This window comes from Sciurus vulgaris (genome assembly GCF_902686455.1).
Source record: "Sciurus vulgaris genome assembly, chromosome: 2".
Classification (NCBI taxonomy): domain Eukaryota; kingdom Metazoa; phylum Chordata; class Mammalia; order Rodentia; family Sciuridae; genus Sciurus; species Sciurus vulgaris.
In genome coordinates this window covers 41,522,697-41,547,444 of record NC_136462.1, presented here as the reverse complement: position 1 = coordinate 41,547,444, position 24,748 = coordinate 41,522,697, and the positions used below count along the sequence as shown (strand labels likewise).

Below are 24,748 nucleotides of genomic sequence, written 5' to 3'. Positions count from 1 at the left end.
CACAGCTCCCTTGCTTTCTGCTTGGTAATTTTGTCCCTTTATTAACTATTAACTTACTAATAACCAATGTGTTCACCATAATGCCTACTTTATAGGTATGTAATAATTCCTAAAAGAAAAAGCAGATTTAAAATGAATAGCACATGGCTTAGAATATATCGGACACTCAGGAAATTATTGTTTTCATGTGTGGGGTACCAATCCCAGATTATTGGACTGCCAAGATTAAAACTGTTCCTGCTCATAAGGAGCTCACACTTCACAATAACACACAAACCCATAGATTAAACAAAAATCATGTTTGGCTCAAAACAGAATGGATACTTAATATATATTGAATTATGATATATGATAACGATGATACATTCTAAATAAACCAGCATATTAGTGTGGTCTAAGGGATAGAAAGTGGGGGAGGCAGATTTTTAGACATCTTCCTTCTGCTTATTAGTGAACTCACCTTTCTACAGCCAGTGTAGCTATTCTTTAGCTATTGAAGTTGGTGACTGTAACAATTTAAATTTTATGAGTGAAGAAAGATGTTAAAATCATGTAGGTGTCTAGGTCAGGAGGGAGTATTATCATTAATTTTCAAAGATGAGACTGTTCCCTTTTCCCTTATGTCTTTCCTTTCTATAAATGGAAAATCTTATGAAGCTGTGCCTTTTGTGAATCTTCCAACTGATTTTGATGTTGGAAAAATATCTAGGTATCACTTTCCTTTCCAAAGAAATATATCCTACAAATTTAGGCCTGTTGCTTTATTCAGAAAGATTTGAAAACCTGACTTTGGAAGGTTATTCCTTTCTCTCTCTTTTTTTCTTTTAATTAGTAGGCTATTTCTTAAGCTTACGGAAAAAAAAATTGGAAGTACAGTTTCTATAATCGCTTTTACCTTCCCCCACCCCCAAATTCACTGTTATCAACATCTTGCAATAGTTTAGCTGATTAGCTAAAGTCCACAGACTTCAGTCTTGTGTTATGCATTTTATTGTGGGTCATTTGTCCACCATTGGAGTCCCAAGCCAAATAGTGTCTCTGTCCTAAACAACCCCTGTACTCCACCTATGCACCCCTCTTTTCTCCTCCTCCATTCCTGGCAATCACTGATCTTTTACTATCTCCATAATTTATCCCTTTCTAGAATGTCATGTAGTTGGAATCATACAACATGTAGGCTTTCAAATTGGCTTCCTTCAATTAGGAACATGCACTTAAGGTTCATTCATGTCTTTAGGTGGCTTGATAGCTGAGTAATATACTACTGTACAGATAAACTAGTTTATCCATTTACCAACTGATGGATTTTGGTTGCTTCCAATTTTTAGCAAATATGAATAAAGTTCCCTATAAACATTTTGTACATGTAATCTTTCAATACCCAGGAGCACAATTACTGAGTCATATGCTAAAACTATGTTCAGCTTTGCAATGAACTGGCCAAGTGTCTTCCAAAGTAGTTGTATCATTTTACATTCAAATCTTATGCCCACTTTTAAATCAGGTTATTTCCTTATTGTTGAGTTTTAAGAGTTCTTTGGTTTTTGAAAATTTTTATTTTTTTATTTGTTCTTTTTAGTTGTACATGATGGGAGAATGTATTTTGACATATTATGCATACATGGAGTATAACAACATTTTCATGGTTTAAGAATTCTTTGCATGTCTCAGATACAAATCATTTATCAGAAATGTATTTTGCAAATGTTTTTCCCAGTATGTAGCTTGTCTTTTTGTTTTCTCAGCAATGTATTTTTCAGGAGGGGAAAAAAACCTTTTAAGATGCTTTGTCAAACCCAAGTTTACCTGGAATTTACCTTATGTTATTTTCCAGAAATTTTATAATATGACATTTTACATGTAGGTCTAGGAACCATTTTGAGCTCATTTTTGTAAGATGTGTAATAAGGTCAAAGTCTCAATTCTTTTTTTTTTTTTTTTTCTTTTGCATGTGAGTGTTCCTATTGATCCAGCACCACTCATGGAAATGCCTATTCTTTCTCCAAATTACATGAGTCTACTTCTGGATTCTGGTCTGTGCCTTTGCCAATACCATCATGTCTTGATTACTGTAGTTTTATATTAGGCCTTGATGTTCAGTAATGTCAGTCTTCTGGTTTTGTTCCTCTTCACTATCAGCTGGTCTTGTCTTTGCCTTTCCATATAAACTTCTGAATCAATATGTTGATTGATTGATTCCCACAGAATTAGCCTGCTTGGGTTTTTATTTGGATAGCACTGAATCTGTAGATCAATTGGGGAAAGAATGACATCTTAATAATATAGTATTTTCCTACCCACGAATGTGAAATATCTCTTCCTGTATTTAGATTACCTTTAATTTCTTTTATCAGAGCTTTATGATTTCCCTAATATAGTTCTTATACATATTTTGTTAGATTTATTTTTCTCTCTCTTCTACCCCCCCTTTTGATGTTAATGTAAGTGGTATTATGTTTTTAACTCAAATTCCAACTGCTAATTGCTGTTTATAGGAAAGAGATGATTTTTCTATTTATATTAACCTTATATCCTATGACCTTGCTATAAATGGTTTGTTTTGAGTCTTCCTTCCTTCCTTCCTTCCTTCCTTCCTTCCTTCCTTCCTTCCTTCCTTCCTTCCTTCCTTTCTTTCTTTCTTTCTAATTCTTTGGAATTCTCCTTCTCTTTGCTGCCCTTGTTCTTCATTTCTTTTTCATATCCTACTCTTTTTCTGTTTTCTTTGGTTTGGGGTATTCTACATTTCTTCTATTTGTCTTCCTTTAGCCTACCCATTATGCCTTAACTTTTTTTCATCATTGCCCTAGAGTTTGTAATATTCATCTATGACTAATCCAAGTCCAATTTTAAATATTATACTGCCTTACTGGTAGTGTAAGTACCTTGCAATAGTTCTCCCAGTTCCTCCCTTCTGTCCATTTTAACACTGATGTCCATAAGCTAGAATCCAGATTACCTTGTAACTAGTATTTTTCTAAATAAACTGCTATGTGTTAGAATAATTAAAGTAAGAAAAATTAAACATTTTATTTCCCTTTAATGTATTCCTACTATTATGTCTTCCCTTTCTTTCTCTCTAAAGAATCTCTTTCAACATTTCACAGAAGGCAGCTCTGTTGGCAACAAATTTCCTCCATTTTATTTGTCTAAGTCTTCCAGACTTCCTTTTGAATAAATAAGGATACCGTTACTCTTTTGGAGGATAATTTCACTGAATACAGAATTCTTAATTGGTGAGGGTTTTTTTTCCACCCCCAACATTTTAACTATTTAATTCCACTCTCTTCTTGCCTGCAGAGTTTCTGAAAAGAAGTTTGAAGCAATTCTTATCCTTCTCCATAAGTAATATGTTTCCTCTAATACTCCTGTGTTTCTGGCCCCTTCTTTCAAGGTTTTTTTTTTTGTTTTGTTTTGTTTTTTATTTTATTGTAAACAAATGGGATACATGTTGCTTCTCTGTTTGTACATGGCGTAAAGGCATACCATTTGTGTAATCATAAGTTTACATAGAACAATGTTGTTTGATTCATTCTGTTATTTTTCCCTTCCCCCCGCCCCTCCCACCCCTCTTTTCCCTCTATACAGTGCTTCCTTCCTCCATACTTGCCCCCCTCCCTAACCCTAACTCTAACCCTAACACTAACCCTTCCCTCCCCCCCATTATGTGTCATCATCCACTTATTAGCGATATCATTCGTCCTTTGGCTTTTTGAGATTGGCTTCTCTCACTTAGCATGATATTCTCCAATTTCATCCATTTGCCTGCAAATGCCATAATAATTTTATCATTCTCTATGGCTGAGTAATATTCCATTGTATATATATACCACAGTTTCTTTATCCACTCATCAATTGAAGGGCATCTAGGTTGGTTCCACAGTCTGGCTATTGTGAATTGAGCAGCTATGAACATTGATGTGGCTGTATCTCTGTAGTATGCTGATTTTAAGTCCTTTGGGTATAGGCCAAGGACTGGGATAGCTGGGTCAAATGGAGGGTCCATTCCAAGTTTTCTAAGGAATCTCCACACTGCTTTCCAGAGTGGCTGCACTAATTTGCAGCCCCACCAGCAATGTATGAGTGTACCTTTCTCCCCACATCCTCGCCAACACCTGTTGTTGCTCGTATTCTTGATAATCGCTATTCTAATTGGGGTGAGATGGAATCTTAGGGTGGTTTTGATTTGCATTTCTCTTATTACTAGAGATGTTGAACATTTTTCCATATGTTTGTTGATTGCTTGTAGATCTTCTTCTGTGAAGTGTCCATTCATTTCCTTGGCCCATTTGTCAACTGGATTATTTGAATTCTTGGAGTAGAGTTTTTTGAGTTCTTTATAGATTCTGGAGATTAGTGCTCTATCTGAAGTATGATTGGCAAAGATATTCTCCCACTCTGTAGGCTCTTTCTTTGCATTGCTGATAGTTTCCTTTGCTGAGAGAAAGCTTTTTAGTTTGAATCTATCCCGATGGTTGATTCTAGCTTTTATTTCTTGTGCTATGGGAGTCCTGTTAAGGAAGTCTGATCCTAGACCAACAAGGTGAAGATTTGGACCTACTTTTTCTTCTATAATCTGCAGGGTCTCTGGTCTGATTCTGAGGTCCTTAATCCATTTTGAGTTTAGTTTCATGCATGGTGAGAAATATGGGTTTAGTTTCATTCTGTTGCATATGGATTTCCAATTCTCCCAGCACCATTTGTTGAAGAGGCTATCTTTTCTCCATTGCATATTTTTGGCACCTTTGTCTAGTATGAGAAAATTGTATTTATTTGGGTTTGTGTCTGTGTCCTCTATTCAGGACCATTGATCTATTTTGGTACCAATACCATGCCGTTTTTGTTACTATTGCTTTGTAGTAGAGTTGAAGATCTGGTATTGCAATACCCCCTGTTTCACTCTTCCTGCTAAGGATCGATTTAGCTATTCTGGGTTTCTTATTCTTCCAGATGAATTTCATAATTGCTTGCTCTATTTCTGTAAGGTACACAATTGGGATTTTAATTGGAATTGCATTGAATTTGTATAGCACTTTAGGTAGTATGGCCATTTTGACAATATTAATTCTTCCTATCCAAGAACATGGAAGATCTTTCCATCTTCTAAGGTGTTCTTTAATTTCTTTCTTTAATGTTGTATAGTTCTCATTGTAGAGGTCTTTCACCTCTTTTGTGAGATTGATTCCCAAGTATTTTATTTTTTTCGAGGCTATTGTGAATGGGGTAGTTTTCCTAATTTCTCTTTCTGAAGATTCATCACTTATGTATAAAAATGCTTTGGATTTATGAGCATTGATCTTGTAATCTGCTACTTTACTAAATTCACTTATGAGTTCTAAGAGTTTTCTGGTGGAATTTCCAGGTTCCTCTAAATATATAATCATGTCATCAGCGAACAGGGATAGTTTGAGTTCTTCTTTTCCAATTCGTATCCCTTTAATTTCTTTGGTTTGTCTAATTGCTCTGGCTAGAGTCTCAAGAACGATGTTAAATAGAAGTGGTGAAAGAGGGCATCCCTGCCTTGTTCCCGTTTTTAGGGGGAATGCTTTCAGTTTTTCACCATTTAGAATGATATTAGCTGTGGGCTTAGCATAAATGGCCTTTACAATGTTAAGGAATGTTCCCACTATCCCTATTTTTTCTAGTGTTTTGAGCATGAAGGGGTGCTGTATTTTATCAAATGCTTTTTCTGCATCTATTGAAATAATCATGTGATTTTTGACTTTAAGTCTATTGATATAGTGAATGACATTTATCTGACTTTAATTTTTCCAAAGTTGGAATACACTGTGCCTCTGTGTAATTGTTTTTTTTTTGGTATTCATCCTGGTTGGTTTCTCTGAGATTCTTGGAACTGTGGTTTGATATTTGTAATTAATTTTGGAAATTTTTCAGTCATTGTTTCTTGAAGTATTTCTTTTTCTCTCTTCTGCTCTGGTATTTCCATCATAATTAGGTTACACTTTTGGCCATTGTCCTATACCCACAGTTCTTGAGAATTCTGTTCTTTTTCATTATTTTTTCTTTGCATTTTAGTTTTAGAAGTTTGTATTGACGTGTCTTCAAGCTCACTCATTCTTTCAAGGGCTGTGTCTGGTCTATCTATGAGCCCATTAAAGGCATTCTTTATTTTTGTTCTTTTGTTTCTTATTTCTAGCACTTTCTTTTTGATCTTTCTTGGCGCTTTTGTGTCTGTGCTTAATTGCCCATCTGGTCTTGTATGCTGTGCACTTTTTCTCTTTTTTTTTTTATTATTTGTTCTAATTAGTTATACAAGACAGCAGAATGCATTTTGATTCATTGTACACAAATGGAGTACAATTTTTCATTTCTATGGTTGTACATGATGTAGATTCACACCATTCGTGTAATCATACATGTACATAGGGTAATGATGTCTGTCTCATTCCACCATCTCTCTTTCTCTCCATCCCCTCCCCTCATTTCCCTCTATACAATTCAAAGTTCCTCCATTCTTCCCTTACCCCCCCACCCCCCCCACCCCTGTTATGTATCAGCATCCATTTATCAGAGAAAACATTTGGCCTTTGGTTTTGGGGGATTGGCTTATTTCACTTAGCATGATATTCTCCAACTCTATCCATTTACCGGCAAATGCCATAATTTTATTCTTCTTTATGGCCAAGTAATATCCCATTATTTATATATACCATAGTTTCTTGATCCATTCATCTATTGAAGGGCAATTAGTTTGGTTCTGCATTCAAGCTATTGTGAATTGAGCTGCTATAAACATTGATATGGCTGCATTATGGAAGTATGCTGATTTTAAGTTCTTTGGGTATAAACCTACGAGTGGGATAGCTGGGTCAAATGCTGATTCCATTCCAAGTTTTCTTAGGAATCTCCACACTGCTTTACAGAGTGGTTTGTACCCAATTTGCAGTTCCACCAACAATGCATGAGTGTATGACTTCTTTATAAATTCGGGAGATTAGTGCTCTATCTGAAGTGCATGTGGTAAAGATTTTCTCCCACTCTGTAGGCTCTCTCTACACATTATTGATTGTTTCCTTTGCTGAGAAAAAGTTTTGTAGTTTGAATCCATCCTATTTATTGATTCTTGTTTTTATTTCTTGTGATTTGGGAGTTTTGTTAAGAAAGTCTGGTTCTAAGTCAACATGATGAAGATTTGGGCTTGCTTTTTCTTCTATTTGGTGCAGGGTCTCTAGTCTAATTCCTAGATCTCTGATCCATTTTGAGTTGAGTTTTGTGCAAGGTGAGAGAGAGTTTAATTTCATTTTACTGCATATGGATTTCCAGTTTTCCCAGCACCATTTAACAGGCTCTTTTCTCCATTGTATATTTTTGGCACCTTTGTCTAGTACGAGAAAACAGTATTTATGTGGATTTGTCTGTGTCTTCTATTCTGTACCATTGGTCTGCCTGTCTATTTTGGTGCCAATACCATGCCATTTTTGTTACTATTGCTCTACAGTAGTGTTTAAGGTCTGGTATTGTGATGCCTCCTGCTTCACTTTTCCTGCTTAGAATTGCTCTGACTATTCTGGGTCTCTTATTTTTCCAAATGAATTTCATGATTGCTTTTTCTATTTCTATGAAGAATGTCCTTGGGATTTTAATAGGAATTGCATTGAATCTGTGTAACACTTTTGGTAGTATGGCCATTTTGACAATATTAATTCTGCCTATCCAAGAGCATGGGAGATCTTTCCATATTTTAAGGTTTTTCTTTAATTTCTTTCTTTAGTGTTCTGTAGTACTCATTGCAGAGGTTTTTCACCTCCTTTGTTAGATTGATTCCCATGTGGTTTTTTTTTTTGTTTGTTTGTTTGTTTTTGTTTTTTTTTTTTTTTTTTTTGAGGCTATTATGAGTGGGGTAGTTTTCCTGATTTCTCTTTCAGAGGATTCATCACTTATGAATAGAAAAGCATTAGATTTATGAGTTGATTTTATATCCTGCTACTTTGCTGAATTAATTTATTAGTTCTAGAAGATTCGGGGTGGAATTTTTGGATCCTCTAAATATAGAATCATGTTGTCGGCAAATATTGATAGTTTGCGTTCTTCTTTTCCCATTCGTATCCCTTTAATTTCTTTGGTCTGTCTAATTGCTCTGGCTAGAGTTTTAAGGACGATGTTGAATAGAAGTGGTAAAAGAGGGCATCCCTGTCTTGTTCCAGTTTTTAGAGGGAATGCTTTCAATTTTTCTCCATTTAGAATGATGTTGGGCTTGGGTAGAGTCCTTGGCATATTAATTGGTTGTTCTAAATTCCTGGTCTTAATAATTCTAAATCTCTGAATCTGGTTCTGGTGTTTGGGTTGCTCTTCAGATTGGGTACTGGTAAGGTTGTTGAAAATAAGGTTGCTGGATCATATGGCAACTATATTCTTGATTTTTTTTTAAGCGTTTGGACCATTTTATATTCCCACTAATAGTGCACAAGGGTCTCTGTTTCTCATATCCTCCCAAACACATATTTCTGAATTTGTGGGCGTGTGCAGGATTTTTGTTAGTTTATTTGTTACGCTTTGTTTTCTTTTGGGCAGTAGCCACCCTGATGGCTACATTGAAGTAATTGTGTTTTTAGGGTTTGTTACAACCAACAAACTTGAAGGTAACTAAAAAATGTTTGCCAGTGGAAGTTTTTAACCAACATGACTGTTAAGTACCTCTAAAATGGGAATTAAATTTTCTGGTCAATTAGAAAGATTTGGTCTACCATTACCTTTTTAGAAAAATTACTTAGTGTAAAATGGTGTATACATATTATTCTATACGTCTATTATTTCCATTTACATAGTAAATTTGGTTTCAAAAATTTAAGACAGAAATTGAAATGACACTTTTATATATATAAAAAAAAAAAACTCCCCAAGATGTTGTCTTTTAGTTCTTCTGGTGATTTCAACTGTCAATATAAATATTTCTTTATTTCAAAATTTCATTGGATCATAATATTAAACAAATATTATTTCAAGATATGATTTTGAAAATGTACTGTCTTATAAATGGGAAAATCTAGTTTTTGCCTTTTACTGCTTCTTGTTGAAAGCCAGACATGCAGTATCAGGTAAGGGAGGCTTCATTTTTGTCTGACTATGAGTAAGCTATTACTTCTTTCTGGGGCAGACTAAATATTCCTTGAGTGTCCTTGTTTTTGTTTCCCATGTTGTCTTTGAATGTTCTAAGGCTCTTAAAATAGTGCCTGAGGCGTGAGTTCTTTTAGCTGTAATGTCCTGTTACTATCCAGGAGCTCTTATGATGTGGTGGTCAGGTGAGGGGGTGTTGGGTAGAATTCTATGGTTAGGTCTTTGTTAGTAAGAGGAATGAGTTTTTCTCTTCTTCCATTTGAAAGCCTAGAGCTGGCTGGAGTTGAATCATTACTTTTTCTTAGATTGGTTAGGCTTTGGTAAACCCCACGTGGCTAGGCTCTGATAAAATCATATCCCTTGAGGGCAGGCCTTGTTGAGAAGACAGAGCTCTGGGAGTATTTTTAAAGGGCTTTCCCCATCCTGTGTCAAAAACAAAAGAAGATTCTTCTCAGATCCTTAGAGAATCTGGTGCTTCTAGAGGTAAACTCAGGAAAGTTTAAAAATAAATAAATAATAAGTAAACTGTGTTGAGGGCCTTTAGGCTGAGTCCATTTGGAGTTTTTTAATTCTCCATAGTCTACGTGAAGCCTCCAGCAACTCCTCAATTACAGTTTAAAGAGTTTCTATAGTTATTGGCTCTAGTTGTGATACTGGTTTCTACTCCCTGCAAACTGTGATCCTTTGGTATCTGCGGTTTGTCTCTCCATTTTTCAGGGTAGGAGTTTCCCCGATTCTCTGGTAGATCTAAGAAGAGTTGTAGATAGATTGTTTAGCTTTTTTCCTTGTCATGAGGGTGAGAGTGACAGTGTGCAAGCTCTTCACATGTGGAATAGGAAACTGGAAATCCCTGGGCATTCCTTGCAAATTCATGGTGAGAATGTCTATCACAATTGAAAACTGCTAGTGTCAATTTCCAGTCTATTCATATTCTCCATACACTCAGACAAATCTACATATTTATTTTATTTTGATTCTTGAAAGAACAAAAATTTTAATGCCTACTTTCCTTTCTAATGTTACACTTTTTTTTTTTTTTTTTTTTTTTTTTTTTTGGTGGTTGTTCTTGTTATGAATAGGTTGAAGAAAGGGGGTGGGGAATCTAAGAGTAATAATAAGCCAAGAGTCACTTATTGTATACTAGGTCTTCTTATAGAGTTTAATATACTTTAAATCGTGTACATTTGACACAGTTCACTTTTAAAAAACTCAAAGTTCCACATTTCTTGGTAGTATTCCAAAATTAAAGTGTTGCTTCCTCTGAATCAGTCCAATTCTTAGTAAATATGGGTGAAGGGTCAATGGAGTCATTTGCCAGTAAGCCTGAAGACTACTTAGAAAGTTCTCCAAAGTGAGTTAGAATGAACCTTGAACATTTACAAAGATTAATAGTGAATCTAATTTAATTTCACTGTAATCATAGAACATGGTTTGTGTATCTCAAATGTTTTTAAATGTATTCATGTTTCTTTTATGCCTATCTTGGTAAGCCAGTTTTGTAAGTGGAATCTGTGAATCGCTAAAATTAATATCTTCTTCTTGCTTTTCTTTTGTACCGCACCTTTCCCCTTAAAAGTGGGGGTACATTTAGAAAATTTCCTTTTTACTTTTTTTTTGTTTTATACATGAAACAAACAAAAATGAAAAAACACATTGTGCAAAAAAAAAAAAAAGATTAATAGTGATTAAATAACACTGTTCATCAAGATATACAGTAATAACCTATATGCATTTATTAATAGGTAGTTGTGAAGAGGTGATTTAAAATGTTATCAAGATTCTGTTACATTAAAAGATGAAATGAATTGGGGGCTACTATTTGACTCCTTTAAATAATATAAAAACTACTTGATTGAATTAAACTGCTTGCCATGTTCATATCTGTACTTATATAAAATATCATACTTTATACATCATTGGAAAGGAAAATTGAACTTTAGGGCAAGTTTAATGAATATTCAAAAATATCTTTTGATTGAATTATCATTGTTCAAACTTTTTTGAAATGATCACAAAAATTTTGAGGGATTTATATGTGCTATTATGATATGCTCATTTTTTGATGTCACAAACATTATATATTACAGCCTACTCAATGACCAAAGATTTTTGCTTACAAGTATTAAGAGAAAGGAAATGACTGAAGATGTCCAAAAGCATCCTCAAATCTGAGGGTGGGAACACTCTAGGCAGTTCCAATGAAAATAGGTAACGTGAATCTGGACGAACATATTGACATTCTTGAATAATTAAAATGAACTAAATGTAGCAAAAGTTCAAGTAATTACTGCTGGCCAAGGCACAAATTTGGGGATAATAAGAATAATGAAAATGAGACCACCAGCATTCACTGATTGCTTCCAGAATGTCGCATATGGTTCCAAGTGCTTTATGTGTATTATCACATTAATCATACATAATTCTGTAGCATAAATACTATTTTCCCATTTTACAAATGAAAAATAAAAGGCACAGAGAATTTAAATGATATGCTAATATCAGAGACTGTATTATAGCTCACTCTTGATTCTGGAACTGTTGTTCTTAACACTACATTTTCAGAATGTTACACTAAAATATTCCTAATATGTGGAATAATTTCTTTCCATAATTTAAAAAAAAAACAAGTAATTATTTTTGATCATTGCCACTTTTCAGATATTTCCAATGGTATTTTTAGAGAATGTATACCATTTAGTTTAGAGTTCTGAAAACAAAAATACATGTAAGATCAATCTGCAAACATCTTTATGAGTCTATTTACCAGTTTAAAAACAGTGCTGTAGGCCTTGGTTGGTGTCTTATCAGAGCTGGATGCAATGTTACATTGCAGTGTTTTTACCTGGAAATGTAATTTGAATCCACCACAGGAAGCCACATTAATATACAACCCAAAGCTAGATTATAACAACACACTAATAAAGATGAGAAGTAAACTAATCTAGTGTCAAGTAAAGTTATATGAACAGTGCTTCTTTGTTGAGATCAAAATACATTTTTAAAACGTAAAAAAGACTGACAATCCTAAAATGTATGATTTCAAAGAAAAAAAGTGATAAAGTTTATTCAGTATCCTCTGAAGTCATATTAGAAAACAGGAAATACCCCCTATTAAGTTAACTGGTTGGACAGTCCCCTGCCCTGGTCTCCGGGAAGGTTTGGAGAATTCTTCCCCTCTGTTCTCTAGTTTACACAATGAACTCAAAGCGGGAAGTCTCAAAATTAAGATAGTCTCCCCACTTTTCCGAATTCATTTAAGATTATCTTTGGCTCTTTTAAAAGAGACAAGAATGCAAAATAAAAGTCTGTCTAAAACTATTTTCCCTTCTCTTCCCTGAAATTCAATTTTATGTTCTCAATTAGCGCCAGAAATGTTTATTTGTAAATGTTCAAAATAGTTTCAAATTTTAAGGGAAACCTGCAACTTTACTTTCCGTGAAGAATTTACAGCAAGAGGCGTTTATTTTATATTTTAATTTGCATTTGTTCAGTAATCAATCTTCATTACAGAAAAACTTAATGGACATAAGGAGTTCCCAGGTGTTCTACGGCAGAGTGCGCTGGTTGACACAGGCCCGCGGTTGGGTAACTAGCAAGGAACTACCCTTCCATGACACATCTGTGAAAGTCACCAAAATGCTTGCTGCCACGACACAAAGTCTACTTTTTTTTCAACTGCTAACTCAGAAGAGCTGGGCGGGCAATCCTGACCAGCACTGACTCTGAGGAGAAAGAGACCGCGAGGTTTATATTACTGCACTAAGAACAGGAAAATGTGATGCAGACTTGGGACTTGGCAACCGAATCCCTTCTCAGCAGCGCCTCCCGAAGCCAACCACGGCTTTCCCTGGAAGAAGGCGCAGAGTCCCCAGACTCGGGCTCAGCCGCACCCCTAACCCCTTTCTCTCTCTTCCCAGCTGCACACAGACGAGCACGTGAGCGAGGCAGAGCGTCCCAGCTGTGCCTCAGCTGACCGCCTCCTGATTGGTTGCGAGCAACGTGGGCTGGGGTGGGGACTGGCCGCCTGCGCCGCTAGCCATTGGCTCTCGGGGAACCCGCCTCCCCCTCAGGTGAGGCGGGACTGCGGGAGCGCGCGCCGGGCTCGGCGGGCGGGAGCGCTCCTCTCCCTCCGCTCCCCTCCCCGCGCGCCCGAGCGCGCCTCCGCCCTTGCCCGCCCCCTGCCGCTCACTGCCTCAGCTCCTCAGTGCACAGAGCCGCCTCGTCTGAGGGGACGCGAGGACCGACCTCGTCGCGGTTTCGGCCAGTGCGTTGGGCCAGGCCTTGACAAGCAGCCGGAGGAGAGGCTGAGCCAGACCCGGATCCCTGCTCTTGCCGCCTGCTCCTCCCACCTCTGGGCTCACGAGGGGTTTCCCGCCTCGCACCCCCCGCCTCTGGACTTGCTCTTCTTTTCTCTCCGCGTGTGGAGGGAGCCAGTGCTTAGGCCGGAGCGAGCCTGGGGGCCGCCGGCCGTGAAGGCATCGCGGGGACCGATTCACCATGGAGGGCGCCGGAGGCGCGAACGACAAGAAAAAGTAAGCCCCTTCCCTCGGCCGGCCGCCTTCCCCGTCGGCGCCCGGGCCGCCCCGGGCTCCCGGCCCGCCGCGGCGTTCCTGGGGGGCAGGCCTTTTTGTTTCTGCTTCTCCCCTCCCTCTCTTTCCCCCAACCTCGCGGGCCGGGCTCCCCCGCTGTCCACGTCGCCATCTTGTCGTGGGGGGTGGGAGACGCCTGGAAAGTGCTTTCAGGGGCTGGGGTCTGCGCTGTGCTCGGTCGTCCCCCGGCCGCGGGGGCCTTGCGCTGCCCACCCTGCCGCCTCCGAAACCCAGCTTGCTCTGTGTCCCATTCGGAGGGGACTTGACCCAGCCTTGAAACCCCGGGAAGAGAAATGAGCCGCGGCTCGGTCGCCGTTTGCACCCCGAGCTTCCGCTCCTTCCCGCCCCCATCCTCTCCAGTTCCATTGAAAACTCGGCCCCGGGGCGGACCCTGCACGCCGGCGCTGGCTTCCCAGTGGGGTCGGGGCCTCGGTTCCCGACCGAGGGGTTCGCGTGGTCGCCTGCGGTCTGGTCCAGCCGCGGAGGGTGCCTTTGCCTTTGTGCATTAGGGATTTATTGCGATGGCTTCAAGATGCTAACTTTTTAGTTTGCACGTGCAGGTTTTGTTTCGTTTGTTTTAATTGCCTTGAAGAACTTGCCTAGTCTCAGGGTCACAGTAACGGGAATTTGGGAAAATAGCAACATTTTAAACAGAAACTTCACATTTGGATACTTATATTTGTATCACCTGTCACGAGAGCTCAGACATTATAAGTGAATATATGCTCCATTCGTTCTTGAAAATATTGTAGTGAAAATGTTTAAACTTAAGCAAACAATGTTAATGAGATTGAAAAATAGTATATGATTACAGCAAACGAAATACAAAAGTGTCGCAATTTTTTTACAACTACCTCGTTTTTCCTGAAATCGAAGTGTATGCCTTCAACATACAGCCTAAGTAAATAATCATTCTGTTAGAACTTAATAAGGTTTGAGTCTAAGGAGCACATTATAGAAGGATTAAAAATTGTGATTCGAGGCAGTGGTATTAAGAGCGATCCCCCGCCCCAACACACAGTTTTGTCTACTTAAAAATTTTAACCTTGAGGAAATCATTTTAAGGAATTCAAGATTTATAGTGAGAGTTGTGGTTAGTACACTGGCTTTACTGTTAAGTCCTTCCACTCTTTCTGGGAGAGATTAACTTCCCTTATCAGTTTCAGCAGAAGATAAACTTGTTTATATTCTTGCTGTTTTTGTAGATTGCATGTCTTGGTCCTTATTCTGTAAAGGTTTCAAGTTCTCAGTTTGTACACACCAAAGAAAGCCCTTAGAAAATTAAAAAGTGAACAAACAGTTCTAGATGTAATTCATGAGTTACTAGAATTGCAATTAATTTCGCAGAAGTGATTACAATGCTTTTGATGAAGTGATGAGGCTGCTGTATTGTAAACCAAAGGTAGATTACCTCTATGTAGTGCAATTCTCCTTACTATATGCTGAGTTACATTTAATACAATGCATTGTTATGCACCAGTCACTTCCCTTTTTATGTTATATTGTATTCATTTCTTTGCCATTCATCAGTTAAGAATATTAAAAACAGATTCAAAAGGAATGAATGAATGACTTAGCTGTGTGCATCAGCTCCGATTCTAAATTAGTTTTTGCAGATTTTCCTCAGTCCCATCTATTATTTAAAATTTTCTCATTTGAAAATTTATAAACCTTGGATCAGATGATAAGATGGGATTATATTTCTTAATAAAGAGATTCCTAATGTAACTAAAAAAATAATAACAGTAAGTAGCGACTACTCAACTTTTAGATGCTGCTTATTAAAGCTGTCCTTTTGCAACTAAGGTTTTTTGAAAGATAGGAGATTGAGGGGTGGGGATTTTCTTCTTGCCTTTTATCCTATTTAAATGAGTTCTTGAAGTTGGGATGGGGGAAACAATTTTGTGTTTTAAAAAAGGCTCAGGAAACTCAAAACCCAGAGAATTGGAAGAAATCAGAACAGTATATTTAATAGATTTAACATGGGCATTTCATGTTGGGGCTGCACTTACTTAATAGCACATGCTTATAGGTTTTTAGATTTCAAAGGAATGTCAAGAGGTTCATTGTTCTGTTTCAGGCTTCAGGCCAAACTCCCTCAGTTTTCCAAAACAAATAGTTATTGGATCATTAAAGTAAAATCTCTGAGAATAGACATTTCTTAATTTCCTTAACTTTGTTCATTAAAAGTCAAGAAGCTTTTTCATTTGTTAGTAAACTTTTTTTCTTGTTACGATTTTACTTTGGTTTTCCTCTTGTTTGAAGAATCTGCATGCTGGTGGTTTAGACCTTAGGATATGGAGGTAGATACCTCCTAGTTAAGCATCCCAGCCTTTCCCACTTGTGAGTTTGGGCAAGTTACTGAATACTTCTGAAACTGTTCCCTCCTTTTGAAATGATAAGTGTTTTAGCAGTTACTGTGAAGGTTAAATGAAGTAATTCATTTTAAGTACTTAGTAGGACAATGCCAGGAATAGGCGACTAGGTAACACTTTGTGTACTTAAAAATAAGTGATACCTATTACAGTTCTACTTTTCATTTAAGCAACACTTAAGCCTATTTTGCAAAATCTTTCAAATATTTCTTTTAATTTTTTTTTTTTTCTGTCTTCATCTTTTCTATATCTCTTAAAAATGGAAAAGCTAACATTGGAGCCAGAGCTTGAAAAACTGTTCTTTCTTGTTAAAGCAGTACATCCCTGGGCCATATTGGCATCTAGCATCAGTTCTTTTTCTTGAGTATCTGATCTGTCATAGGCGACCTCTTCACAATTCCTCACCCCAATGTTTTCTACCAAAACGGGCTACTTTGAATTTACTCTGAACTCTAGAGTCAGACATACACAGCATGACATATACTAGTCATGCCATTTATTTCATCAAGATATGTGCACCGTATTACAGTTTTAGAACTGACAGTAACTTAACGACATTTTTTTGTTCTGATGCCAAAGTTTAGATAATTTTCTGAATATTAATTTTCATTAAAGATGATGTGATAAAATACTGTTGATGAAGATCCTAGAGGGTAGAAAAACTGTCTATTGCTTTTGAATTGCCCCAGAGTTAAGACCATTGGCTTCCTTCTCAAGTCAAGGCTTCAAGCTTGTATTTTTTATTTGATTTTTGTGTCTCAATTTGTATGAAATCTATATTGGTGCACTCTTTTACCAGTGTGTGTTTATAGAACTATCCATTTGTTTTAAAGTGTTGCACTTCACTCCTCTTGTCCAGTGCAAAGCAGTTTAGAGAAAGTCCAGTCTACCTGTTAACTTCCATTGCCTTTGTGGCTCTAATGATGTCTGAGCTCGGTTTAGATTTTGTGGTTACATTCTATTGTCCTATGTCAAGAATGATGTGTAGGAGGCTAAGATGGGTTAGTCCCTGATCTTTCTTTTATTTTAAGAACTCAAAACTGTTCATGATGCTTGGTGGTAGAGTAAAATGTTTCCATACATAGATGTTCAAGATTAAAGTTACATTACTGTGCTTTTACATAGATGTCTCTTCTTAAATGCAATTTTTAATAAAGTAGATACTTGAAATACTGGCCCTTTCTTAATTAAGATTGTTAAAGCAGGCTGTTTATCAACCAGGGGCAGATAATTTATATTTTTAAATGTGTTGTTGGATTAGTTTCCTGTCAAGAAATTAACTTTAATTTACAAGAAGAAAGTTTGTTTTCTTTTCACTTTATTTAGTTGGTTGATTTTACCCAACCTTCTGTAGCTCATGATGTATGTGTTCTGTATGTTTTATGCTTTATTCTGAAGGGTTAGAAAGAATACGAAACTAAGACAAGCCAACTTTCTTGTTGATCAGTATTTTTGGTAAAAGTAAATAAAAATGTTTAAATTAACTATTGGTTTTGGAATTTAGAAAATAGTTTTTATTCCTCTGTCTCTTGAAGGATCAAGATAACTATTTGTGTGACTGGGAATGTGGGTCGGTGGAGAGTGCTCGCCTGGCATCCAGGAGGCCCTAGGTTTGACCCCTAGCACCACAAAAAAATAATAATAAAATAAAATAAATGGAGTTCAATAAGGTTGACAAATAAAGCAACCATTCTTTTAAAAAAATTAACTGTGCATAGAGTTTGATATTAAAATTAATGTTTTCTGCAATAAAAATTAATAAGCCATTTTTTCCCATATTTCTGCAACAAAAGTTAATAAGCCACAGCTGTTTGCCAGACATGGTCCTTTTAGAAAATTTTAATATATAGAATTCAAAATTGATTAAACACAAGCCTGGTGTGGTGGCACATGCCTGAAATCAGCTACTTAGGAGGCTGAGGCAGGAGGATCTCAAATTTAAAAAAAGTGCTGAGTGGTAGAGTACCCTGGGTTTAATACCCAGTATACAAATAAATAAGTAAATAAAAATAAAAGTTAATAATAAGTTAAGTGATTAACTCATTGACCCCCCCCCCATAGCTCCTGAAGTGATGGTAGTGTTTTCCCATCCTAATCATTACTAAGTGTGCAATAGGATTAAGTATATTCACATTGTTGTGTGATCAATCTCCAAAACTTTTTCATCTTGTAAAACTTAAATTGTTGGTATACAGATTTGACTATTCTAGATACCTTATTAAATTTATATCTTTTTGAGATTGGCATATTTCACTTAGGACAAAGTCCTCAAGGTTCATCCTTATAGCATGTATCATAGTATCCCTTTAAGACTGAATTATGCTCCATTTTATGTACATACTATATCATTTATTTATTGGTGAATACTTGGGTTGCTTTTATTTCTTGGCCATTGTGCTGCTAGGAGCCCTGAGTGTGTAAATATCTCTTTGAGGTCCTATTTTCAATTATTTTGGATATGTTTCTGGTGAGGTTGCTGGATCGTGTGGCAGCTCTATTTTTAATTTTTTTAGGCAGTTTCACCATTTTATATTCTCAGTAATGGTGCAGAAGGGTTCCTATTTCTCCATATCCTCCCCAGCACTTATTTTCTGATTTTATGGGGGTGTAGCAGGGTTTTTGTTGATTCATTTGTTATGTTTTGTTTTGAGTAGTAGCCATTCTGATGGATATATTGAAATGATTGTGTTTTTAAGGTTTGTTAATAAATCAACAAACTTGAAGATGACTTAAAAAAAATGTTTCCCAGTGGAAGCTTTAACACAAATGATGTTAAGCACCTCTGTAAGGGAATTAAATTTTTCTGTTGACAAGATTTGGTCTACCAGTACTTTTTCAGAAAAATTACTTAGTGTAAAATGGTGCATGGTGTATACCTCTGTTGTTTTATTGTTGATAAAGTTACATTTACTTAGTAACTTTGTTTTCAAATATTTAAGACAAATTGAAGCAACATTTTTATAAAACTGTCCCGTAGATGTTACCTCTTATTTCTTCTGGTAATGTCAACAGTCATTTTGAGTGTTTCTTCATTTTTAAGTTTTATTTGATCATAATATTAAACATAAGGATTATTTCCAGATATGATTTTGAAAATGTATTATCTCATAAATGGGAAAATTCAACGATAGAACATAGGTTATTCTTAGTTCTTCACTTAGTTGTTTTAAAAGTCACAATATGTTTAGGCAAATTAATATGAAAATGTCTATTCATACAGGAGTTTTTACTTAGTGGCATGTGCTCTCTCCTTGCTTTTCCTACTAGTCTGTGAGAATACATTTTTCCAACTGCAAAACACTATAGTAAAATTAAATGAAAAGTTTAAAGGCAGAAACTTGAGATATTTAAGGGTTGGGATATATTTCTTTATTTATGAATCTTTTCTTGTAGATTTATGTGTTAAGCAAATTTCTTTAAATTGACCCCTCCTCCCTTTTTCCATTATAAAATCAGATACATGTTTCCATGGGCAAGATCCCAAATAGATTGAATTTTAAAATTTGTGATGTAAAAGGGAATACTGGCACACCACTGTGCTTTTAGTATTTGAATGAACAACTTAATAATTGGACAAACAGAATTTTAAGGTTTTAGAAGGGTGGGTTTTTTTTTTTTTAACAAGTATTGTCTGTTCTATATCTACTTTTTCATAGTAATTTTCTTATGTTTGAGAATCTGCTACTTTAGAATAGTATTCAATCTTGAATTTTATTTTATTTATTTATTTTTGTACTGGAGATTGAACCCAGGGGCACTTAACCACATCCCCAGCCCTTTTTTTGTATTTTATTTAGAGGCTGGGTCTCATCGAGTTGCTTAGGGCCTCACTAAGTTGCTGAGGCTGACTTTGAATTTACAATCCTCCTTCCTCAATCTCCAGAGCCGCTGGGATTACAGGTGTGTGCCACCATGCCCAGCTTGAATTTTAATTTTTGTCACCCTTTTAGATATTTTCAGTACTTATTAGAACTGGCTGGCGAACATATTTCCTTAATAAATATAGCTGTGTAACATGTACTAAGTAGACCTTGAAAGTAACTCAGTATTTAACGTATGTTAAGAGTGACTGTGTGTATCCTTAAAATAATATGTGACACAATAAATGCAATATAAATGATAGCTGTTGTTCTGCAGGCGCTTGGTATTGATAATATAACAAAGCTATAATGGAAATGTTCTTCGAAAAAAATGTATAATCTACTGGAAGAGTCAGCCATGGGAGCAGATTGTTTAAATACCACCTTAGCGTTAGAGGCTTTGAATTAACAATTCTTGTACCCTGTTTACAACCTTAAGGAAAGTATTTGGTTCAGTTCTATTACAGTAAAATAAGAAAATTCCACACTCTCATGGAGAATTTACATACACTTTAGATGTAGCCTTTATGTTTCATATAACCAGACTGCAGTGCAGCCCTTCTTCGAGAATATCGTTCACACGAGTACACACATATGTACACACTTGTTTGTAGTGTTATACAAATGATTTAACATTGCCCTACTAATAAAGTTTTTCTTTTCTTTTTAAAAATTACACAAATGATACATGTATCTGTTCTCATTGTATAAATTCTTTAACTATAAATACATAGAGTAAAAACTAAAAGTCCCCTTTACCACCTCTACCACCACAATCACCATTATTGCTTTGCTCAAAAAATTATTCTTAATAATTTAGTGTGTCTCTAGTAGATCCTTTTCATTTACATAATTTATTATACACAATTTAGAACATAATTTGTTCTGCTACCTCGAGTATCTTACATATATTACCTCATTTAATCATTTTTTCTTTAACATTATGTCTTGGTTCTCTTTCATTGCTAGTGTAAGAATTATTTCATTCTTTTTATGGCATAACATCCGTTGGTGTGGACGTATCATAATTTGTATAGTCATTCCTAATTGATGAACATTTGGGGTCTATCTTGTCTATCTAATTCATGGGCTCCCTACCACAGAACTACATCCCCTAGCTCTTTTTATTTTTTATTTTTAGACAGAATCTTGCCAAATTGAGGATGGCTTCAAACGTAATTCTTTTGCCTCAGTCTCTGGAGTCTGGGATTATAGGTGTGCACCACTGTTTCCAGCAGTATGTTTCTAATGTATTGTTATTATGAACAAGGTACAATGAATGTAACGGGGGGGGGATATATATACATATATATATAATTTAAAACATCTGTTCAAAATCATAACATTAGAAAAATATAAATTCATATATAGAAAAATATGCTTATAATTGTATCACTTAGCAATAACTAGTTAATATTTTCCCATGTTCCATTTTTTTAGTGTGTGTACATACATGTTTTCATGAGCTAAAATTATACTGTTGGACATACTTTTATATCCTTTCTCACTTTCTATGAGTATTTTTTGCATTCTAAATGTTTTCAAATAGTATTTTGATCCACTGTTTTCTACCGTATATCTTAGAGGCACCACAGAGGCAATATTTCTTCATGACTAAAAGTACTGGTGTTAGTAAAATGACTGCATTTGAACCTAATTCTGTTTCTAACTAGTTGTGACTTACCTTCTCTGTATTATGTAACTTCTCTGTGGCTTAGTTTTCTTGTCTGTAACTGCCTTAAAGTTAGCAAAGTGAAGTATTTAAAATACTACCTAGTCAATATTTATATAATAGCTTTTGCCATTATCATCTTTGGTATTATTAACAGTTGCTTTGTATTAGACAATAATGTTCTTAAATTTTTTGTTAGTATAAATTACTGTAAAGATCTTAGTTCATAATCAGGAATGCAAAGACTTTATATATTAAGGCTTTTGATAGCTAGATATTTGATAGCTGATTTTAGATGACTGCCTAATGGGTCTTTAATCTTAGAAGGCATTAGATTGTGAACATTAATAATTATAGGATACCAAGATTTTGGCTTAAGAATGAGAAATTTTGAATTAAAGTTCTCATAAGAACCATTTAATAGAGGCTAACATCATCAGCATTATTCTGCAGTTTATATAGCCTTTAAGAATTTTGGGGTTGGGAATATAGCTCAGTGGGAGAGTGTTCATCTGGTGTGCTTGAGGCCCTGTGTTAGATCCCCACCACTGCAAAAAATTTTTTGTTAAGACAATTATTAATAGTCAGTATTTTGATCCACCAAAATTCCCCCTTTGTAAATCAGTATTTTGCAGGTTTGAGAATATCTTTTTGAAGAACATTTGAGTGCTTTTTAGTAGTGCAAAGGAACATCATTTAGTGTCTAATATGAAATTATAAGTCCTCCTGATTTTGAGTTTCCATGTTTTAGAGTTTATTTGATGTTGAAGTTATAATTTGAAGCATAATTGATGATCTTTAGCTACAGATCAAATATATTACTCAATGATTATAAATTACATTTGGTAAATGTAATCCAAGGTGGTAATAAATTTAAAAATCACTGTCTTAAAAATCTGTTAAATGAATACCATAACATAAATCTAGTATTGAATGCCATGAAGGGCATATTATTGCTTAGAAACATGAGATAAGCTCTTTTTCAGACCTATTATATAGGTATCTTAAGTGTGTTGATGAGGAAGTATACCCTCCACAACTACTGAAGTCATTTGTTTCTTCTGTTTTGGTATTTCCATGCAAAGTCTATGAGCCACACTCCCTCTCCAGAATTCCTGGAGTAAACCACAGGATATTTATATCAGGCCTACCAAGTGTTTCTCATAACCTTTGAGCCCTCTTGTCCAGGCTGACATACCTATTCTTCCAGCCATTTCATTCCTGTGTCTGAGTCTTTTCTTGCTTCACCCTAATCTCATTGTGTTTCACTTCACCTATATCATCTCCTTTTATTCAGTTGTCTTTTCTGAGATTTGATTGATTAAAAAGTTAAAGAATAATCCTCTTGACTTTTCTTGATATAGGTATATAAATTCCATTATTTTCTAATTTCTCCACAAAGTGTACTTAAACCTTAGTGAAAGATATGAATAAGAACAGGCATGACACCACTATCTTCTCCCATGCTTATAGCTTATAGCAGACATAAGCATTACTCTTTTTCCATGGATAACATCATTGGCTTCATGATTTTGTTCAATAAAGTATTTCAGGCAGTTAAAACTAGTCATACCTATTCATCATTCTTGCCATACTGTGATACTAAAACTAATTTAAAAAGAAAGCTTTTGACATTAGGTACAAGTGTATTCTGTTAAAATAAATCCTGCTATAAAGTTGGGAATTATTACCATTGCTTTATAGTGTCATTTACATAGGAGCTCCCTGAATATATTAAAAATCATTCGGTTTGACTAAAATATTTTTTATATATTTAATGTATTTTGAAAGTTTTTGGTGGATGGTGAAAACCTGAGAACCACACAAATACAGAAAGAAATACAATCACCTAAAATTTTACCACCTAGAGAATAATGTCCATATTTGGGTGACTATCTCTATCTTATTTCTACATATACATATGTATGTGTTTCAGTAAATGTAGGATTAGAGTTATGTAATGTGTTTTTAAGTTGCTTTTAAAAAATTTACATCTATATTTTTTTCCATTCTAAAGGGTGGAAAAGATTCTTAGAATTTGGTAGAATTGTGATGAGTACTAAAGTAGATAATAGTGTACGTGCTTATATAGTATATGGCTCTTAGTATTCTTAATGTATTGAAGATAATCTATTTACCCACTTTTACCTTTATATTTAAATCTGTTCTCAAAGGAAAAAATGATACTATGAGTACATCACAAGGATAGATGCTTTTTAAGACTGTTTTTTACTATTTTTCTCTCAGATTTTTGCAGTTTGTTAAGGAAATAAAGAATATGACTAAGGAAATGATTTACATGGGATTGTTGAAGGGTTAACTAAAAATGTTAACCTTATATGTAGTAAGCATTTAAGTATTATTGCATTGGCATTAAATATTATAAAACTTTTTTATTCGTTTACCATACTGAGGATCAGACCTGGTGCACTTTACCACTGAGCTACATTCCCAGTCCTTTTTATTTTTTTATTTTGAGACAGGGTCTGGCTGAGTTAGGCTGACTTGTGATCCTTCTTCATCAGTCTCCTGAGTAGCTGGGATTACACTATGCCACCACCATGCCCAGCTTGAAATAGTTTGAAAGGCTGAATGGTATTGCATTATATAAATGTCCTATCATTTCCCATTTGTGACATAAGTGGAATCTAATATTTCTCTTATTATTAATAGTGTTGTGATGAATAGCCTGTAGTTCGTGGTTATTTCTTAATTCTATTAAGTAGAGTCATTGGGTTAAAAAAGTGTAAATTTTAAAACTTTCGCTATTTTTTTTTTTTTTTTTTTTGTCTTCTGGAAAGTGCATGCTCTAGTAGTATTTGAGAGTATCATCTTGAACTCTGTCATTAATGTTTGTTTTGAATTTCAAAATGGCAGTTTGTTAAGTATATTAGGATTATTTTTATTGCAAGTGACATAACAAAAGTACTTTAAAGGGGGGAAATGCAGTTACTGGCTCACATAGTCTAACTTTGCTATAAGAAACAGTTAAATCCAGAATTACAAGTGATGCTCTTAGAATGTAATCCCTGCCTTTGTCTTGAATAATACTTTGCTTATATATCTGCTCTCTGCATGCTAGCTAGCATCTTTGTATTGCTGACTGGCTATCTCTGTGGTGTGAAAGATAGCAACTGGCTTCTCCACATCTGTGTCCATACAGTTTATGATTTAAAAAAA

General features: G+C 35.5%; 1 protein-coding gene across 1 annotated transcript in view; it reads left to right on the top strand.

The window, feature by feature from the left end:
* The first annotated feature begins 13,234 nt into the window (after positions 1 to 13,234).
* Positions 13,235 to 24,748, top strand: part of HIF1A (hypoxia inducible factor 1 subunit alpha) — a 44,407-nt gene continuing 32,893 nt past the window's right edge. The window contains 1 exon segment of the mRNA XM_079125856.1: positions 13,235 to 13,604. Coding sequence (XP_078981982.1) covers positions 13,570 to 13,604 — 35 coding nt within the window. The 5' untranslated portion in view covers positions 13,235 to 13,569.